Genomic DNA, 16,755 nt, shown 5'->3' on the forward strand with positions numbered 1-16,755 from the left:
AAGGCTCCTTCTGCTCTCAGGCATGCGCAGAAGGAGCACCCAAGAACTCCCGGGATGCGTGATGTTGGTATCCCGGGAGGCTTTGTGCTCCCATTCATTCTCGATTGCCTAGTGAGAATTAGGGGGTGATGCACCCTTTTAAAAAAAAAAAAAAAAATTAAAAAAAGGGGGCTACGAGTTTAGGTACGCTTTAAGCAAAAATTTTGTTTTTTAGGTGCAAGGGTGCAGCACTACCTCCTTATTCTCAATCACCTAGGCAATCGAGAATAAATGGGAGCGCAAAGCCTCCCGGGATACCTACGTCACGCATCCCGGGAGGCTCTTGGGTGCTTCTTCTGCGCATGCTCGAGCATCTCGGGCATGCACAAAAGGAGCCCTTTTATCCACAGGGGAAAAAAAGGCTGATCTCACCCATGGGCAGTGGGATTGGCAAGTTGTTTTCCCCAACTACGTCACCAGATCTCGCACCTAGGTCGGTGACGTAAGAAGAACCTGGAAGCATAGACGAAAATGGCACGGCTCTGAGACAGATGCCGAGACGACGCCGGACGCGATGGAAGACATCTACGGACGGATCGACTGTGCTACGGGAATGGAGAGTGGATTTTTTTTTTTTGTTTTAGGCGTTTTTGAGTTTAGTTCCTCTTTAAGTGAAACTGACTGGTTGCTAGGGGCAACTTCTCTAATACTTTTCCCCTTTTCTCAGGACACACTGAGGGGATAGGACCTCGCAGTAGCAGCCCAGGGGCCCCATCCATGACGTGTCTGACATAGTTCAGGTGAAGGAGGGCCTGTCAGTGGGGTGTCTATGCTCCCCTAGTCACGTCCATACAAATAGAAGGAGGATCCTGTCACACAGGCGCGCGCCTCTCTACACTGCACGCGCCGCCACTGACAGACGAGCTGGCCAGCCAATAAACGCGATTCCCGCCCCCCAAGGCCCGCCCTCTGTCCTATCTGTTGGCGAGGTTGGGTCGGAAGCAGCGAGAGACCCAGTCACAGTGTACCACGAGCCGCTGGCTTGCCGATATAAAGCGCATGCGCAGAGAGTGGGCCTCCTTACACAGCGCCACGTCCCGTACACCGGAGTCAGTCATGTTGCGCCCCGCTATCTCCCTTCTCGCCCTGCTGGTCGCCGTCCTAGTACGGGCCGACATTCCTGAGGAAAATAATGTGCTGGTGCTAAGGAAGGGCACATTTGAGGAGGCTTTGAAGAACGACTACCTGCTGGTGGAGTTCTGTGAGTAGAATAGGGGAGTCGGGTATAGATGGGAGGCTTTAGGGCTTTGTTGTTTAAATTTATGAATTGGGGGTGCGTCAGGCCGCAGGCGGCGCCCCCCCTTTTTTGTCAATCTGGGCGCTCTTGGGCGGGGCGATTGCGTGAAGTGACAGGAATGACAGCCACTAAGTTGCGGCGCAAGGCCACGTCAGCCAATCGTGAAACGCTGAGTACCCTGTTGGGCTGGGCCTGAAGTTTGGTTGACGTGTACCTAGTTGTGTAGACATGTCACCCGCTCCTACCGGGTGTGACATCTGGACTTTACTCTGTCCAGGAGAGCTTGCACTCTATCACTTTTGTTTTTGTTAACTGAGGCTGGCCAAGTGGGTGTTTTCACTCACATTGGGGCCTTGCTTTTCCTACTTGGGCCTAATAGTGATGTAAAGTTTAATAACTTGCAAAGTTTATAACTTTGTGTGGGGGTCCCCAGGCCCGTCCCCTTGCGCGTGGGGGTCCCCCGGCCCGTCCCCTTGCGCGTGGGGGTCCCCAGGCCCCTCCCCTTGCGCGTGGGGGTCCCCGGGCCCGTCCCCTTGCCACTGACCGGCGCACAGCCTGGCATTACCCTCTCCTGCCGAGATCAATGCGCTCCTTGCAGGTGTCCAAGCAGAAACGGCGTTACTCGGTAACAGCCAATCAAAGCCTTGCACTCTACATAATGCAAAGGCCAGATTGGGTTGTTTAGGTTCATCCTATGTTATAACTTCTTTGTCTGATTATAAAGTTTATAGTAAGCTTTTGATTTACTGACATTTGCATACAGCAAGGACCTTGCGAGCGTTTAGGTCTGCATACATTTGTACAATCTCATTGTAATGCAAGCACCCAGCGATCGGTTATTCTGGTGAAATGCATCTGATCTTCCAGTTTTTCAGGTTCACTCGGCAGCTCAGGGCTCCAGCTAAACAGTCGGCTTGTTTCTTGCACCCTGAACTAAAGCAAAGTTTCTGGCGCAAATAACGGAGCTGATGTACATGGCTGCCGGTCAGGTTACAGTAAAGCAACTTGTTAATATTGCTATTTCTTTGTAATAAAGTTAACATAAAAGTAGCCCAAAGTTATGGGTACATATTACAGGTTGGTAAGAATTCAGAGTTTAAAATGTATCCAAAACATTAAAAGCGCTGTTGGGTTCTAGCATTGTTCTGGTTATCATAAGACCTGAAAGCGAGGGCATAGCCACCATTATTCCAAATTTTGTTGTTGGCAAAATAAGGATAAAGGGGAGCTTCCAATGGGAACCTTTGTTCTGCTGAGACCAGTGCAGTCCCACCAATGGCAAACGGAAACCTTTGTTGCTCTATCCAAAAAGTTTTGGATATTGATACTCTGACATACCTTGTAATTGTAGAATAATTGTCTTTAATTACCATTTCTTGTTACTCCTGCCTGATGCCTGCCGTAATAAGGACTCCCAGATTTTTCCCTAAAATTCTAACATGCTAGAAAAGTGGACCTGTCACTCCTGGCAATGTCTTTATGCTATGGAAACATCCAGTGGCATCATTATTTTGCTCCAGTTTTCTAGACATGACTGTTTTTTGACAATCAATATTTAGAAGATTAGCTTTGGTATTGATTGCAAAATCTTCAGCTTTGGTCTTTAACTTTAGCTCTCCGAAACAAACGGGTTTATTGATTTGTAGTTCATGAAAAAGATCTTCCTGTAATTGGTGACGTTGAGTCCAGTTGGGCTGCAAGTGTTGCAATGGGGTAATCTTACCGGCAATGATTGCAACATTGGAGCAATGTGCATTCAGAGTGGAACGTCAGCCTACCAAAGACGTGGCCTGTCCAGTTGAACTATTTTAATAATCTATAGTCCGATAACAATGGTCCCTGCATGGGGACTTTGTAATGGACAAGTGCAGGGGGAATAGAACTGCAGAATCTGGAAGGAGCTAGAGCTAGGGCTCTCTGTTTATGGTCTAATTATCTCTCAAAATCATTTATTTAAGCTTTGCTTGCTAATCTCTTGTCTTAAGCCTTGTAAAAACATTCGCTTGTCATTTAAAGCAATCAGTAATCCTTTTAAGTGGCAGTAGAAATGAATGAGCAGCTTGTTTTCTGTTGAGGACATACAGGAGCCACCCGGCTGCAGAAACTACAATAGTCCTCTTTGGCTGTCTTGCTCCAGATTTTTAACATGGAAGAACCCTTGTATTACCTGTCCTTGGGGAACCAGTGCCCCTATTAGTATTTTCACAGCTGTGGTGGTCAGTGGGATAAATACTGCTTACATTGCACACCATTGGGAAGAATGTCACCCTTACAGATAGCCAAAATCATAATTGGCGTCCATTATACTGACCTCAGTCACAAACTGCTCATTGCTCCAGGAACCCCCCAGCAACCTCCGGAGGAACCCTGGTTGAAAACACTTCTCTAGTCAAATCGCCTGTCCTGGTGCTTAAGCTTGATTTTCACCAATGACATTCACAAACCATTGTCTCCTGCTAATATCTAGCACTGGTGCAGCTATATCCCTCATTTAGCTGCTTTCCAAATCGTCCTCGTGCATTGCTATACTATATATGTTCAGGGTTTTCTATTCCAAGGTCACATGGTAATAAAGCAGTGGGCCTTGCTATATTAAACAGCCTCTTCTATTTCATTTTGTCCCTGATTGCTTTTGCAAACGTTCAGCCAATTCCATATTTCTGGTTAGCCCCAGGGTGCTGTGACAGTGACAAATGATCCCTCATAAAATGCTATTAGAAACAATATGATGCAGGAATTCCTTTACTTTCTGCATGCGACAGCTCGGCTTATCCGAGGCTTCTGTCAAGTGTATTAAAGTAGCATTAGAGTACAGAGACGGGTGCAACCTCTAGCAAGATTTTATGGTTGCCTGTGCCTTCATTGGAGATGGAATCTTTCCAATGTCTGTAGGAGGTGATGGCAAGTTCAAAGTGGGGGTTATTGGTCTTTGGGTCAGGAATAAGGGCGAAGTCCGAATGACACTGTTTGGGTAACAGCTGTTGGAAAAAAAGGGGGTTTGTCTTGCCTCATAGCAGAATCTCACTTCCTATTGTGTCTGCGAGGCATGAAACTGTTCTTACTGTAGACAAACCCCAAAGGTTGTGGCTTTAAATACTTGAATGTGAAATGACTCAAAAAATCCACTTTCAGTAATTTGGATCCTTGGGGGTTATACACTCCAGTGTTAGACAAAGGATTCTTTTTTAGGCTGGGTGGGAAGAAGCTGTAGGTGGGTGGCAGCCCCTGTATAGTGACAAATTTATCAGTAACCACCCGAAAAGTGCCAGGTGGTGCTCCCAGCTTATAGTCCGGGGAGAACACTACTCAGCCAAAAGTCATATGGGTGGTATTGGTGGCTCGAATGTCTTAAGGTGCGTACACACGTGCAATTTTTGTCGTTGGAAACGATCTTTCACGATCCTTTCCAACGACAAAGGACTACACGATGCATGAACGGTGCTGTACATACAGCACGGTTCTGCTCTATGGGGAGGGGGAGAGCGACGGAGCGGCACCCTGCTTTGCGCTCTCCCCCCTTCCCTTGCATTAGGATCGCTCGTCGTTCATCGTTTGTGGATCCGCCAGGACGGATCCAGGGACGATGAACGACGCCGACTGTACACACCAATATCTGGCCGATGCCGATTATCGGGCGAGAAAAATCTGACGTGTGTACGCAGCTCTTTTCTTGATGGAATAGGTTACCTTTGGCTAGCTTTACAGATACGTCCGTTGCCATTCAGGTGACTTTTTTTTTTTTTCCCTACTTTCCATGCACTTATGGGATAGGAGATTACACAAATCCCCTTCTCAAAATCACAATTCCAGACACTTTTCTCCCATAACATCCTCTGGTCATTGATGCAAATGGAACACAAACATCTGAGGGAGCTTCCCTACTGTAGTCAAAGTTTTGTCCAGCCTGCCAAATCTTGATCACAAATGCCTTTTTAACGGATTAGGGTCATGGTCCTAATAACTGATCGTTTGGTAGGTAGAAGTATTGGCTTTGAGGATTTTTAATACAACTCAGTTTGTAGATCTTCCTGCTCACTGAAGTATATTTTCTGCTTCATCCTGTTCCAGCTATTTTGAGACATCTGCAGCAGCATGTGTGGCTTTACTTTACTACAATAAAACTATTAAAACAGTATTTATATAGAACCAACATATTATGGAGTGTTGTGCATTAAATAGGTATGATGGTCCTTTTATCCAAAAAAGTGATATTGGTATTTATGACCAAGAAAGTCATGCATATTCAAAGCCCCTGCTGGTAATATTGCACTCCAGGTATTTCCAGAGATATTGAAAATGACTGACTGAGTTCTAGTCTCCATGCATTTGTTACTTGCCCTGGTAGGGTCGGGGGGGATTGAAATTTGGTAGCAGAGAGGAGATTGCTGTAGTTCTACAACAATTAAAACTACAGTAATTAGTCTATCTTGATTCAGTTACAACCTGAGACAAAATGCTGGCATTGCCAACTTGCAGTTACAAGCTTTGGTGTAGGTGACATCAAAACAAGCATGGACAGGTTTCAGACATTACTGGCTGCATGCTTGTCCATGCAAGGCAATGAGAGGTGTATAAGGCTCCCTCATCCCAGTTCTAGTTCTTTCCAGTGCTTCATTGTGTGTACAGTGATGTACTCCCCTCGAGTTTTTTTGTTCAGAGCCTGCAGCAGCTGTCTTGTCTTTTTTTGGACCGGGTATTAGTATTAAGCGGTCTCCTGCACGGTCTGCTTTGTGTAATGCTTTTAAGTATTTAATATAGGGGTTGTCTGCCCAGACTTTGCTTTCTCTGGGTCCCTGCCATGCTTGCTTCCAACTTTAGCAGGGTTCAAAGTTCTCTTAAGACTGGCTTATATTTGCACCTGATCTGTAATGTTGAAGCTGGCGTTTTAATACTTTCTAATAAGGAATGTTAACATGACTTCTGAATGTTTCTTTTTAGATGCTCCCTGGTGTGGTCATTGCAAAGCCCTTGCTCCTGAATATGAAAAAGCTGCAACGATTTTGAAAGATGAAGGTTCAAAAATCCGTCTGGCCAAGGTAGATGCAACAGAAGAGTCAGAGCTGGCTCAGAAATTTGGTGTTCGAGGATACCCTACAATCAAATTTTTTAAGAATGGAGACGCCTCTTCTCCAAAAGAATACTCAGGTGAATAGCTATGGCTACTTTAGACCGTATCCTGTCCTTTAGTGGTTGCTTCTAATTCAATGATAACTTGGGAATTTTACCTGCACCCATATGTAGTATGTTGGCATAGGTTGTGGTGTCTTATGGCGCTAGTGATTCCATTATGAGGGTACAGTACAGCTGTTTTTTGCTTGGGTCACCAGAATATTTGACGTGGTGGATTTATTTTAATTAACTTGCCCCGGTCCCCTGCAAGATACCTTGCCAGTATGTGCATGTTTTTTTGCAGATTGTCTGCTTCTTCAGGGTGAAATGATCAGTCATTATTGCAGGACCCATTCAGTACCAACCCACCTGAAGCTAGAGCATCAGAGACCAGAAGCAGCTCCAGAACTTTAACAGATTAAGTCATGTCTATATATTTAATAACCTTTGTTAGTCAAATTCTGAACTAACCCAAAAAATAAAATTGTATATTTAGCATGCAGGTTTGTTCATAGGGATTTATATGAGGAATGCTTGCCTTAAGATTACATGGTATTTATATAGGGCCAACATATTATGCAGTGCTGTACAAAGTCCATAGTCATGTCACTGTTTCCCAAAGGGTTCACCATCTAATCTCCCTGCCATAGTCATATGTCTTTACTACAGGCCAATTTTTTGGGAGTAGCCAGTTAACCTAACTGCACGTTTTTGGGATGTGGCAGGTAAGCCACACAAACACAGGGAGAACCTGCAAACTCCTGGCCTGGCCAAGATTGGAACCTGGCACCCAGCGCTGCAAAGGCGAGTGCTACCCACTGAGCAACTGTGCTGCAAGTTCCAGTAATAACCCCTGAAATTCTTCTGGAATCTTGTTGCTAGCAATACTCTCCCTGAAGTGGGACACAGATGGCAATATAAGGAGTTCTTACCATTTACCACTTGGATTTTTAAAACTGTAAAAACAATTTGCTTTAAATGTCCAGTGGCCAGAAAGTTTCCCTTTTTAAACATTTTCAAGAATTGGCCTTTAAATAACACTCCTATGTGCATATGCATAATGGTGCTTGCAGGATCTAGACCTTGACACATAACAGCAGCCTGATTTACTTGCAGCTGGCAGGGAAGCAGCAGACATTGTCAACTGGTTGAAGAAGCGCACTGGCCCAGCTGCAGCCACCCTGAATGATGACGCAGCTGTGGCAGCTCTGATTGATGCCAATGAAGTTGTCGTTATTGGTTTCTTTAAGGTAAGACCAAAAAAATCAATTTCCTCACCTTCTAGAGAAGCAGTCTAAATGGTTGTCTGAATTTACATGTTTGCTGGTGAGAGAATAATCTGTTTTTCCTGAAATCTTGCTTCAAGGTGATCTGTTAAAATATGCAATGTCAATGGGTCTTTTCAGCATGTTTTGGGACCCTTAAACTCTTCTAGTATCAGTCAAAATGTTCTGAATCTGTATATGATTTAACTTGTTAAAGTGTCATACATTTCTTCTTCTAACAGGATTCAGAGTCTGATCTGGCAAAAGCTTTCCTGCAGGCTGCAGAGGCAGTGGATGACCTTCAGTTTGGAATAACTTCCAGTGACTCTGCCTTCTCCAAATATGAAGTTGGAAAGGATGGCATTGTTCTTTTCAAGAAGGTAAACATGCATCTATGGTAGTATAAAAAGTTTAGTTTTTACTTTGCTGTACAAAATGTGGAAGTTGGGGTGGTCATGTTTGCTTTTCTATAGCTCATGTTGATGGCCTTGTGTCATTAGCATCAACTGATAGTTTCTAAGGTCAGAGAATTCATACAGTGCATGTGACCTGCCTCAAGCAGGTTCAATCTTATGGACTCGTATGGTAAGGCAAAACCCACTTAAGTTAAAGGCCTGTTCGCACAAGCCCTTACAGGAGAGCAAACCATAGTTGTCATGTCTGAGCTTGGTATCTGTTGCCTTATATTTAATGAACAGTCTGCAGTTTTCTGAACTCTCCATATCTCCACCTCCAAAAGGCAGAGAAGTTTTGACATGTCTGCACAGGTTTTGCATTGTGTGCAGAGGTATGTGGTGGAGGTAGAATGATGGAGTGGTATTGGGGGGTATAAATGGTCTTAGCACTTTACCTTTCACATAAACCAAATCCTGTTCCTAGCTACAGATGGCCTCTTTTCCTACGGTTTGCAAAAAAAAAAAAAATCAGATGCTTCAACATGTTTAATTTTGGGGTTTTTCTGCCCAATCTAACCACACAAGTGTGGGGGGGACATATCTATTTATTTGAGAATGGGCACTTATGTTCGTGTAGCTGCACCATTTGTAAAGCTAATCACTGAGGCTTCCGTTCCTTTTGAGTATATTACTTTTATAGGGGTATCACACGATTCTCAGTAACTTATGATACTATAGCAGTACATGGCATTATTGTTCATGCATGTGTTCTATTGGTGTCATGCTTGACCTGTATGCGGACTTCCAGGAACCTACTAGGAAATGTGAGAACTATTCTGCACTGTGACTCTGCTGCCAGACTGGCTGCTTTCAGAGGGAAGTTCTCTTGATCTGAATGACTTTGCTTACTGGATTTACCCATAGTGCTGAAATTCTGTTGCTGTTCACAGAATTTGGGGGAAACTATTTTTGATTAAGTGTAATTTATACTTGCATTCTGTAAAGTAAATTTAATGCAGCGAGTAAAATGACTAGCAGATAGTTTTACAGATAAATTGTTTAGGTTATTTGAGGAGCCTTGCCTGATAAAAGTAATCTCCAGATTTGTCCTAAAGTACTGTTTACATCACTTTTGTAACAATAACAAGGGAGGTATGCGCTTATGAACAGTGTTAACCTACTTTCATTAGGGCTGTGTAGCAAAACTTGCAACCATGTTGATTTACCATGTTTTAGAGAGCATTCTATGTAAGCTGTCTCCAAAAGAAGCCCTCATCAGTTTCCTGTGTTCTCCCTGTTGCTGATCTTTGCCTTGCATTACTGATATGCGATGCCTTGTTCTGCACCCTGGCGCTCCTGATGACTAATATGAAAGAAACTGGAACAGATCTTGCATTGCAGGTCCTCAAACAGCTTCCACTCTAGTATAGTAGGAACTGCTATTGGCAGAGTAGTGATATTGCCAAATCTTATTAGCAGAAGTCAGGCAGCATATTTTTTGGAACTGCAGATATGCAGCTATGAGTATACAACAGTGGAGTGCCTGGACAGCTCCATGTTGGGTGGTGAATTGCTATTCAGGAAGAAATCAATGTGATTTTCCAGATTCTGACCAATGTTCTAGAAATTTTAATAGGTTTATTTCACTATGGCATTGTAACCTTTCATGTGCAGGAGGGTTTATTGTAAACTGCAGCTGTAATGCACTGTTCGTTTTTCTTTTGTAGTTTGATGAAGGAAAGAATGTGTTTGAAGGGGAAGCAACAAAGGAAGAAGTGCTGAACTTTGTCAAATCCAATCAGCTGCCTTTGGTCATTGAATTCACTGAACAGGTAACCTAATTCTTGGGACTTTTATATTACATCATTTGTGGCACATGGCTGGTGGTTGAGACACCCACCAAGCACCCTGCACCTGGGGATCATAATTAAGTGACATTTCAACAGCCTAATTGCTGTTTTACCCCTTAGGTCTGCAGATGCCCATTTGGTCTCTTCTCTTGTGAGCCCCCACCAGGAAAATGGGAATATAAAATACTGTTGTAAGCATTCTTGTAGATATCCATGTAAAAGGCCCTAACACTTTTTTATCTTCACTATGTCCAGACAGCACCAAAGATCTTCGGTGGAGAGATTAAGACTCATATTCTCTTGTTCCTGCCAAAAAGTGCCTCTGACTTCCAAGACAAGTTGGATAACTTCAAGAAAGCAGCCTCAAGCTTCAAGGGAAAGGTGAGTGAAAAGTTAAGAATTGACCAGTCCTTTGCTGCACTTTGTGTTGAGGCTTAGCTTGGTTTCCTGTAATCAAGCATGGAGAATAGCAATCAACAAAGTAGTGGTATCACTATAATTGATGACTGGCAGCTTTGTTTAAATTTCATGTCTATGAACCTGAACACATGAATGCCTTTTCGTACTGCTAAGGCCCAAGCAACATGGTTAAACTTTTTCTGTAACAAGACAAATCTTCACTTTGTTTTTCCACATTAAACCTAATGATTTCTGCTTGGTTGTCAGGTTACATGAAGGCAAGGGCCATTTTGAAATGAATTAATAAGAATGAGCGTAAAATAAATCCATTACAAGTTTACTGGGTGGTGGGGGTTAGGCAAGAATGCAGCTTTCATTGGTGGCTAAAGGTTGGGTAATTGGGAAAGAGATTGAGGTGCCCAGAAGAAACTCAATTGGTGCTTCAGTTTCAAGTTAACAGCTTGTAGTGGGTATAGAGTACTGCAATTTGGCATGGCAACCTGAAGCATAGGAAAGTTAAACATGATCCCTAGGTAGAAAGCATCTCTAGAAAATTTCCCTGATAATTTTAGAATTCACTTTAGACAAGGTGTCCTGTCAAAGGTCTTAAATATGTCAACCGAAACTATTTTACAACTAACAGTCCCTTTTGTTCCTCCCTAGATTCTGTTCATCTTCATTGACAGCGATCACACAGACAACCAGCGTATCTTGGAGTTCTTCGGTCTGAAGAAGGAAGAATGCCCAGCTGTCAGGCTAATTACCTTGGAAGAGGAAATGACCAAGTACAAGCCAGAAAGTGATGATCTGTCTGCTGATAAGATTAAGGAGTTCTGTGACCGCTTCTTGGAGGGCAAAGTGAAGGTGAGCAGTTTGAAAGCCTCATTTCATCCAGAAAGGTTTTCTATATGGCTGTGCTGGGTAGCACCATTGCAAAAGAACTTGATCTAATCATTGTATTGTTTTTTTTTTTCTCAATTTAGCCTCACTTGATGAGCCAGGATGTTGCTGATGACTGGGACAAGAAAGCTGTTAAAATACTTGTAGGAAAGAACTTTGAGGAGGTGGCCTTTGATGAGACCAAAAATGTGTTTGTGGAATTCTGTAAGTAGACTCTTGTTTCTGCTGCTTGTGTAATTTGTCTGTAGGATCTCCTATTTACTTCTTTTTCTGTGCAGATGCTCCATGGTGCGGGCACTGCAAGCAGCTGGCACCAATCTGGGACCAACTGGGAGAGAAATACAAGGACAGTGATAACATTATCATTGCCAAGATGGATTCCACAGCAAATGAAATAGAAGCTGTAAAGATTCACAGCTTCCCCACTCTGAAATTCTTCCCTGCTGGAACAGAAAGAAAGGTGAGGGTTTTATGCCTGTAGGTTTCACATAGCCAGATACTTATCCTAATGTCTGCACTAGGTTTTTGTTCACTTACAAATTGAATGACCTGACCTAGTTTCTGACTATAAAGTACACCAGTGTTCTTATTCTCAGGTATACTTCCACATGATTTTTGTCCTTGAGTCGTTGGCCGCTTCCCTTGTTCAGTCTCTAAGCTGCATACTTATGGAACTGATCTTGTTTACCAAAGTGGGTCACACTGCAACATCTTCAACCCTCAAAGCAATCTCTTTACAAGCATTATCTGCTTTTGATGTCAATTTCTGACTTCTATGTAGTCTAAAACCTTAAATCCCTCCTGTTGATGATGACATTTTGTTGAAGGCTGGCATTGAACTGCTGCAATGCAGTTTTTGCTGTAATTGGACCCCAAGAGAAAACTAAAGAAGGCTGCCCGGTCTCTCTTGATGTCCATTCTCAATGTCCAAAAGCATTATGCAGTGGCTTTAGATTTTCAGCCTGACACCCTTGGCAAACACTTTTGTGGTGGCTCCACAAACTGATTTGCTGTAGGTGGTCAGAAGGCTGCTGTTGGTTATTGCTATAAATTGTGCAAGCCAGGTAGGTATTTGCCACCCCCTTCACACCTTTTCAACAATGCAGCAGATGTGGTCATTTGTTAAGCTGCTGCTGTAGCGGACAACTTTGTCTGGTCTCTTCCTTCCACATATTCAGCAGTTTCTGTTGACCTACATTGGATGGTGTTAATCTTGCCTATGGCAATATATTCTGGTACAGGGGTGTGCTTGTACATCTCTGTATATTCTAAAGTTCTTGCTGCCAGCAGGATGAGCACCTTGTTTTCCCAAATATTCTGTGATGAACCACATTGGCCTGTGTAGATCTTGTAGCACAATGTGGAAGATATTTACCAATGTTTCATTTTCAGGTGGTTGATTACAATGGAGAACGAACATTAGATGGCTTTTCAAAGTTCTTGGAAAGTGGCGGACAGGATGGAGCAGCTGATGAGGTAAATAAGACCTTTATATGTTTTTAAGATAAAGCTTTGGCCAAGTCTAATGTTAAAGGCTTTGGATTTGCAATCTGTGAGACTTACTTCCTGACACCACAAAGGGCAAGTGCAATTGTATTACCCAATTTCTTAATAGGCTTCTCCAAAATGAAATTGTGTAGCTCCCAAAGCCCAGACTTGGAGAGCTTGTTTTACAGCCATGCATTTCTGCTCTTTTGAGTACTAAAGCTGGTGTAGGGGAAACCTAAATCACATTATTGTGTGTTGGTCCTCTTCTACTGACTAATAAATGAGCCCATTATCTATGCAGTAATACTAATCTTTTAGGGTGAGCCGTTATAAGTCTCTAAAATGTTCTACCAACTTTTGAACAAGTACAGAGAGGGGAAGAATTAAATGGTTTAGGTTTAAGCCTCGTGACCAATTCCTCAACTGTTCTTTGGCTCTTAGGATTTGGAGGACTTGGAAGAAACAGATGAGCCCGACTTGGAAGAAGAAGAAGATGAACACAAAAAAGATGAATTATAAAAGATGGAGATAAAACTGCAACAGCCAGAAGACACTAAGAGTGGCGGGGGGAGGAATTATTCTGGGAATGTTTAACATTTTGTTAGAGCTCTGAAAAGCAGCCAGGGAATATGCCATCGGTCTGTACATGTTTTTTGTTTTGGTAAAGGGAGCTTTTGACCTTTTTGTTTTACGGTTGTCTGTTCATTTTTCACTGTGATGCATTATTTTTTTAACACTTCAGTAATCTGCCCTGATGTAAAAGTTTGGCACTTGTTGCTGCTTCCTGTACTGTGTTGTCCGGTCTTTTGTTTTTATTGTGTATGACATACTGTAAATTGAAAGACTCATTGCATGGCTGGTGTCCTTTGAAGGGCTGTCCTTATCCCTCTCCCTGTCGGCCACTCTTAGAATTAGAGGCAATGAAAAGCTGTACCTGCAGTGATGGGGGTCTCAAACCTTCCAGCACCATTTCTATTTTCATGTTGCCCTCCAGTGCTCTGTGGCAGCTTTCAGTATTTCATGCAGTGTACAGTCCCCCTGGTACGATGGCGCCCGATGGAAGCGGTCCCTCCATTGACACAGCCCTGTATTAATGCAGTTTGTTCTGTCCTATCTTTCAGGACCTAGCCTCTGAGATTGCAACATATGACACTTTTTTGTTTTGTCACTAGCCAAGGGCGTTTTTGAAAATCTTGATTCTGAAAGCATTCCATCATATTTAATTTGGGACATGTTGGCCAAATAAAAAAAAATTTTAATAAGTGTGGTGTGTTTTTTTTTTTTTTTTTTTTTTTTTTTTTTTTTTTTTCATAACATTTGGAGGGTGTTAAAAACAATCATAAGCTGCTTTATCTCAGGATGCGTGTAGGTTTCCCCGTTGCTTCCTCTGTAGAATGGATACAGAAAAACATTGATGTACATTTTGGCCATCACCTATTCAGTTCTAAATTCTGAGTTCCTGCAAAATAATGGGCCTGTATTCGTATCACACTTTAAAGCAAATAAGGCCTTCAAATAATATTTACAATAGCCATGGAAAAGCTTCTCTAATTTAATTATCTGCTAATGTGACAAAGATATGGGCAAAATATTAGCCAGTACTCTATATAAACATCTGCAGTTCAGAGTACTGCAACATATCTGATTAAAAAACAATATTGCTTTAAAATGAGGGGATGGAGCAGGCACGGGTCACGTGCTTTTGATAGCATAAGAGGTTGTCATAATTAGGGGGATCAGCAGGCAAAATATCAAATATTCAATACAAAGAAATTTTCATATATAATTTATACAATCTGCTGTACATATACATTACAACTTTACCTATATTTTAACAGATTTTTGTGCTTTTATAATTTAAAGTTTATTTAATTTAGTAAATATTGGACATATTTTGATTTATGCCTAGGAATTGTAGCCTGCAATGTAAAATAAAAAAGTAACGCTTTTTTTTGCATGGGAACTTGGATAGAATTAGAACATTAGGGAGGTTAAGATCACGGAGGTCCAACCTCTACAGCTGCATCAACCTGCTTCAGGATACTTTTTTCTTTTTTTGTAGGAAAAGAGAAGCAATTCTCACACAATGCTTGTTTTCTGCAAATCACTATTTCTGTAATATTAATAAATATTATTTTTATAGTGTCTGCATGTTTATGCAAAGCTGTATGTTAACTAGGGGTTGCAAATGATAGATGATACAGATAGTGACATAGGCGGAGGAAGAGTGGACCCTGCCGAGAAAAGCTTACAATCTACACTTTGCATTGGTTTTCTTTGGGGAACTCATAGCTTGGCATCGGTTCATCTAGCTATAATACTTAACTGTATTATACAAGTTAAACAGTTGCTCAGTGACTGTTTACCACATGTCTATTTACTAAGGTCTCCTCAGTAGGCAAGCTACTAGTCTAAGGCTACGTACACACGCCAGATGAATATTGTCCAATATTTGCCTCAGCTGATATCAGAAGACAATCTGGCGTGTATACAGCGCCTATTCATGTATGCATCCTGGTGAATCCATGAACTATTGTAATACAATGAAGGAGGCAGAGCGCAGTGATGCTCTTATTCTCACCCCTCTCCATAGAGCAGAGCTGCACTGTATGCACAGAGCTCGTTCATGCATCTTTCAGTCTTTTGTCATTGGAAAAGGTTGTGCAAGATCCTTTCCAATGACAATTATTGAATATATGTATGGAGCCTAAGACCTCAGCTGCTATAGAATAATATGAAAGCCATTCTTCTCTGGAGAGGTGTCAGACACTGGAATTAAATGCTTGCATTTCTGAAAAGTGAAATATGCAGGGTTTTTTGGAAATGTCACAAATCTTTCTGCTTATTCCAATTAGGCTTTGTTTCCACTGCAATGAACTGGCTGCTGGTTCAGCTGTCTGATGCGATGCTGACTTCATTCATTCCATCGGTGTTTCTCAATCACGTTTCCTTCATAGATTACGTGAGCTATTTGTGCCTCAGGTCAGTTTAAGTGACACCTATAAACTATTTAGTTATCTATAAGGGTGATGTTCCTTACACGGGTCTATGTGGGTAAAGTATTCACACAAGCGGTTTACTAAGCACTGAAACTTATTTCAAGGCTTCCCTATCCCAATTTATATTTTTCCCGTCGGATTTTGTTCAATGTAATGTTTGTGTCTGAGTGCAATGCACTGAACCAAGCATAGTCTGTCCACATACTCACGCATCGGAAAGCTTGTTCTTGTGACCTGATATCACACAGATCCTAAATTGTGCATACCAAGAGAAAAGCATTCCAAAAAGACGCTGAACATCAGTTGTCAGTGTTACAATCTTGCAGGAATCAATCCAATCCCTCAAAGCATACTAGCCTTAGTGAGGCTTCTCCTAGGGGACTGGGTGCCCTTAGGTGGGGTACCCCAAACCTGAATCCAGAGAAAAAGCAGAATGAAAGCCAGGTTAATAGTAATTCAGTTCAAAGAAACTATTATTATTCACAAAGATTATTTTAAAGCTTATGCCTTTAGAACCCCCACCTCTATTCCCAACTCCATGCAAGATTGCGGGGAGCTTAGGGGATTCAGCTTTTTGCCACATTTTTACATTGGAAACCGATAAGGGTTTAATAAAAGTAGGCAGCAGATAGGGGTGTATATTAGAGATATTTGGAGGAGACAGCGACAAAAGCTTGTCAAAACCATTGGAACGGAATAACTCAGCATAGTGAAGTACCAATGATTTAAGATAGGACATAGCCTGATTATAATACAATGGATGGAGTGCCCATCGAGGAATATCATACTTGACCTGTAAATCCGTTAAGGATAGCTTAGACAGATCTTCCTGCCGGAAGAGGTCTCTAAAATATATCAGACCCTTCCATTTCCATAATTTAGGATTCAGCTTTTAATGATATGACTGTTGATTTGGGGTCATTTTAAATCTGCAGTAAACCAACATTCATGCAAATTCTAATAGCAATGCGGTTTATACATGAATACAATATATTAGTGGAAAGAATATCTGTTTCATGTGCCAAATGTGTTTGCACACTGTATTACAGATATTTCTTTTTGGTCGTAGGGTGG

General features: G+C 42.2%; 1 protein-coding gene across 1 annotated transcript; it reads left to right on the plus strand.

Annotated features, from left to right (window-relative positions):
* The first annotated feature begins 1,035 nt into the window (after positions 1 to 1,035).
* Positions 1,036 to 13,938, plus strand: P4HB (prolyl 4-hydroxylase subunit beta). Its single transcript, XM_072403402.1, has 11 exons — positions 1,036 to 1,240; positions 6,215 to 6,421; positions 7,502 to 7,635; positions 7,893 to 8,030; positions 9,773 to 9,877; positions 10,151 to 10,276; positions 10,958 to 11,158; positions 11,278 to 11,398; positions 11,473 to 11,654; positions 12,587 to 12,670; positions 13,124 to 13,938. Exons 1-11 carry the CDS (start codon positions 1,039 to 1,041, stop codon positions 13,199 to 13,201), a joined length of 1,578 nt encoding a protein of 525 aa, XP_072259503.1. The 5' UTR covers positions 1,036 to 1,038; the 3' UTR covers positions 13,202 to 13,938.
* The last annotated feature ends 2,817 nt before the right edge of the window (positions 13,939 to 16,755 follow it).

This window comes from Pyxicephalus adspersus, chromosome 3 (genome assembly GCF_032062135.1).
Source record: "Pyxicephalus adspersus chromosome 3, UCB_Pads_2.0, whole genome shotgun sequence".
NCBI classification, from domain to species: domain Eukaryota; kingdom Metazoa; phylum Chordata; class Amphibia; order Anura; family Pyxicephalidae; genus Pyxicephalus; species Pyxicephalus adspersus.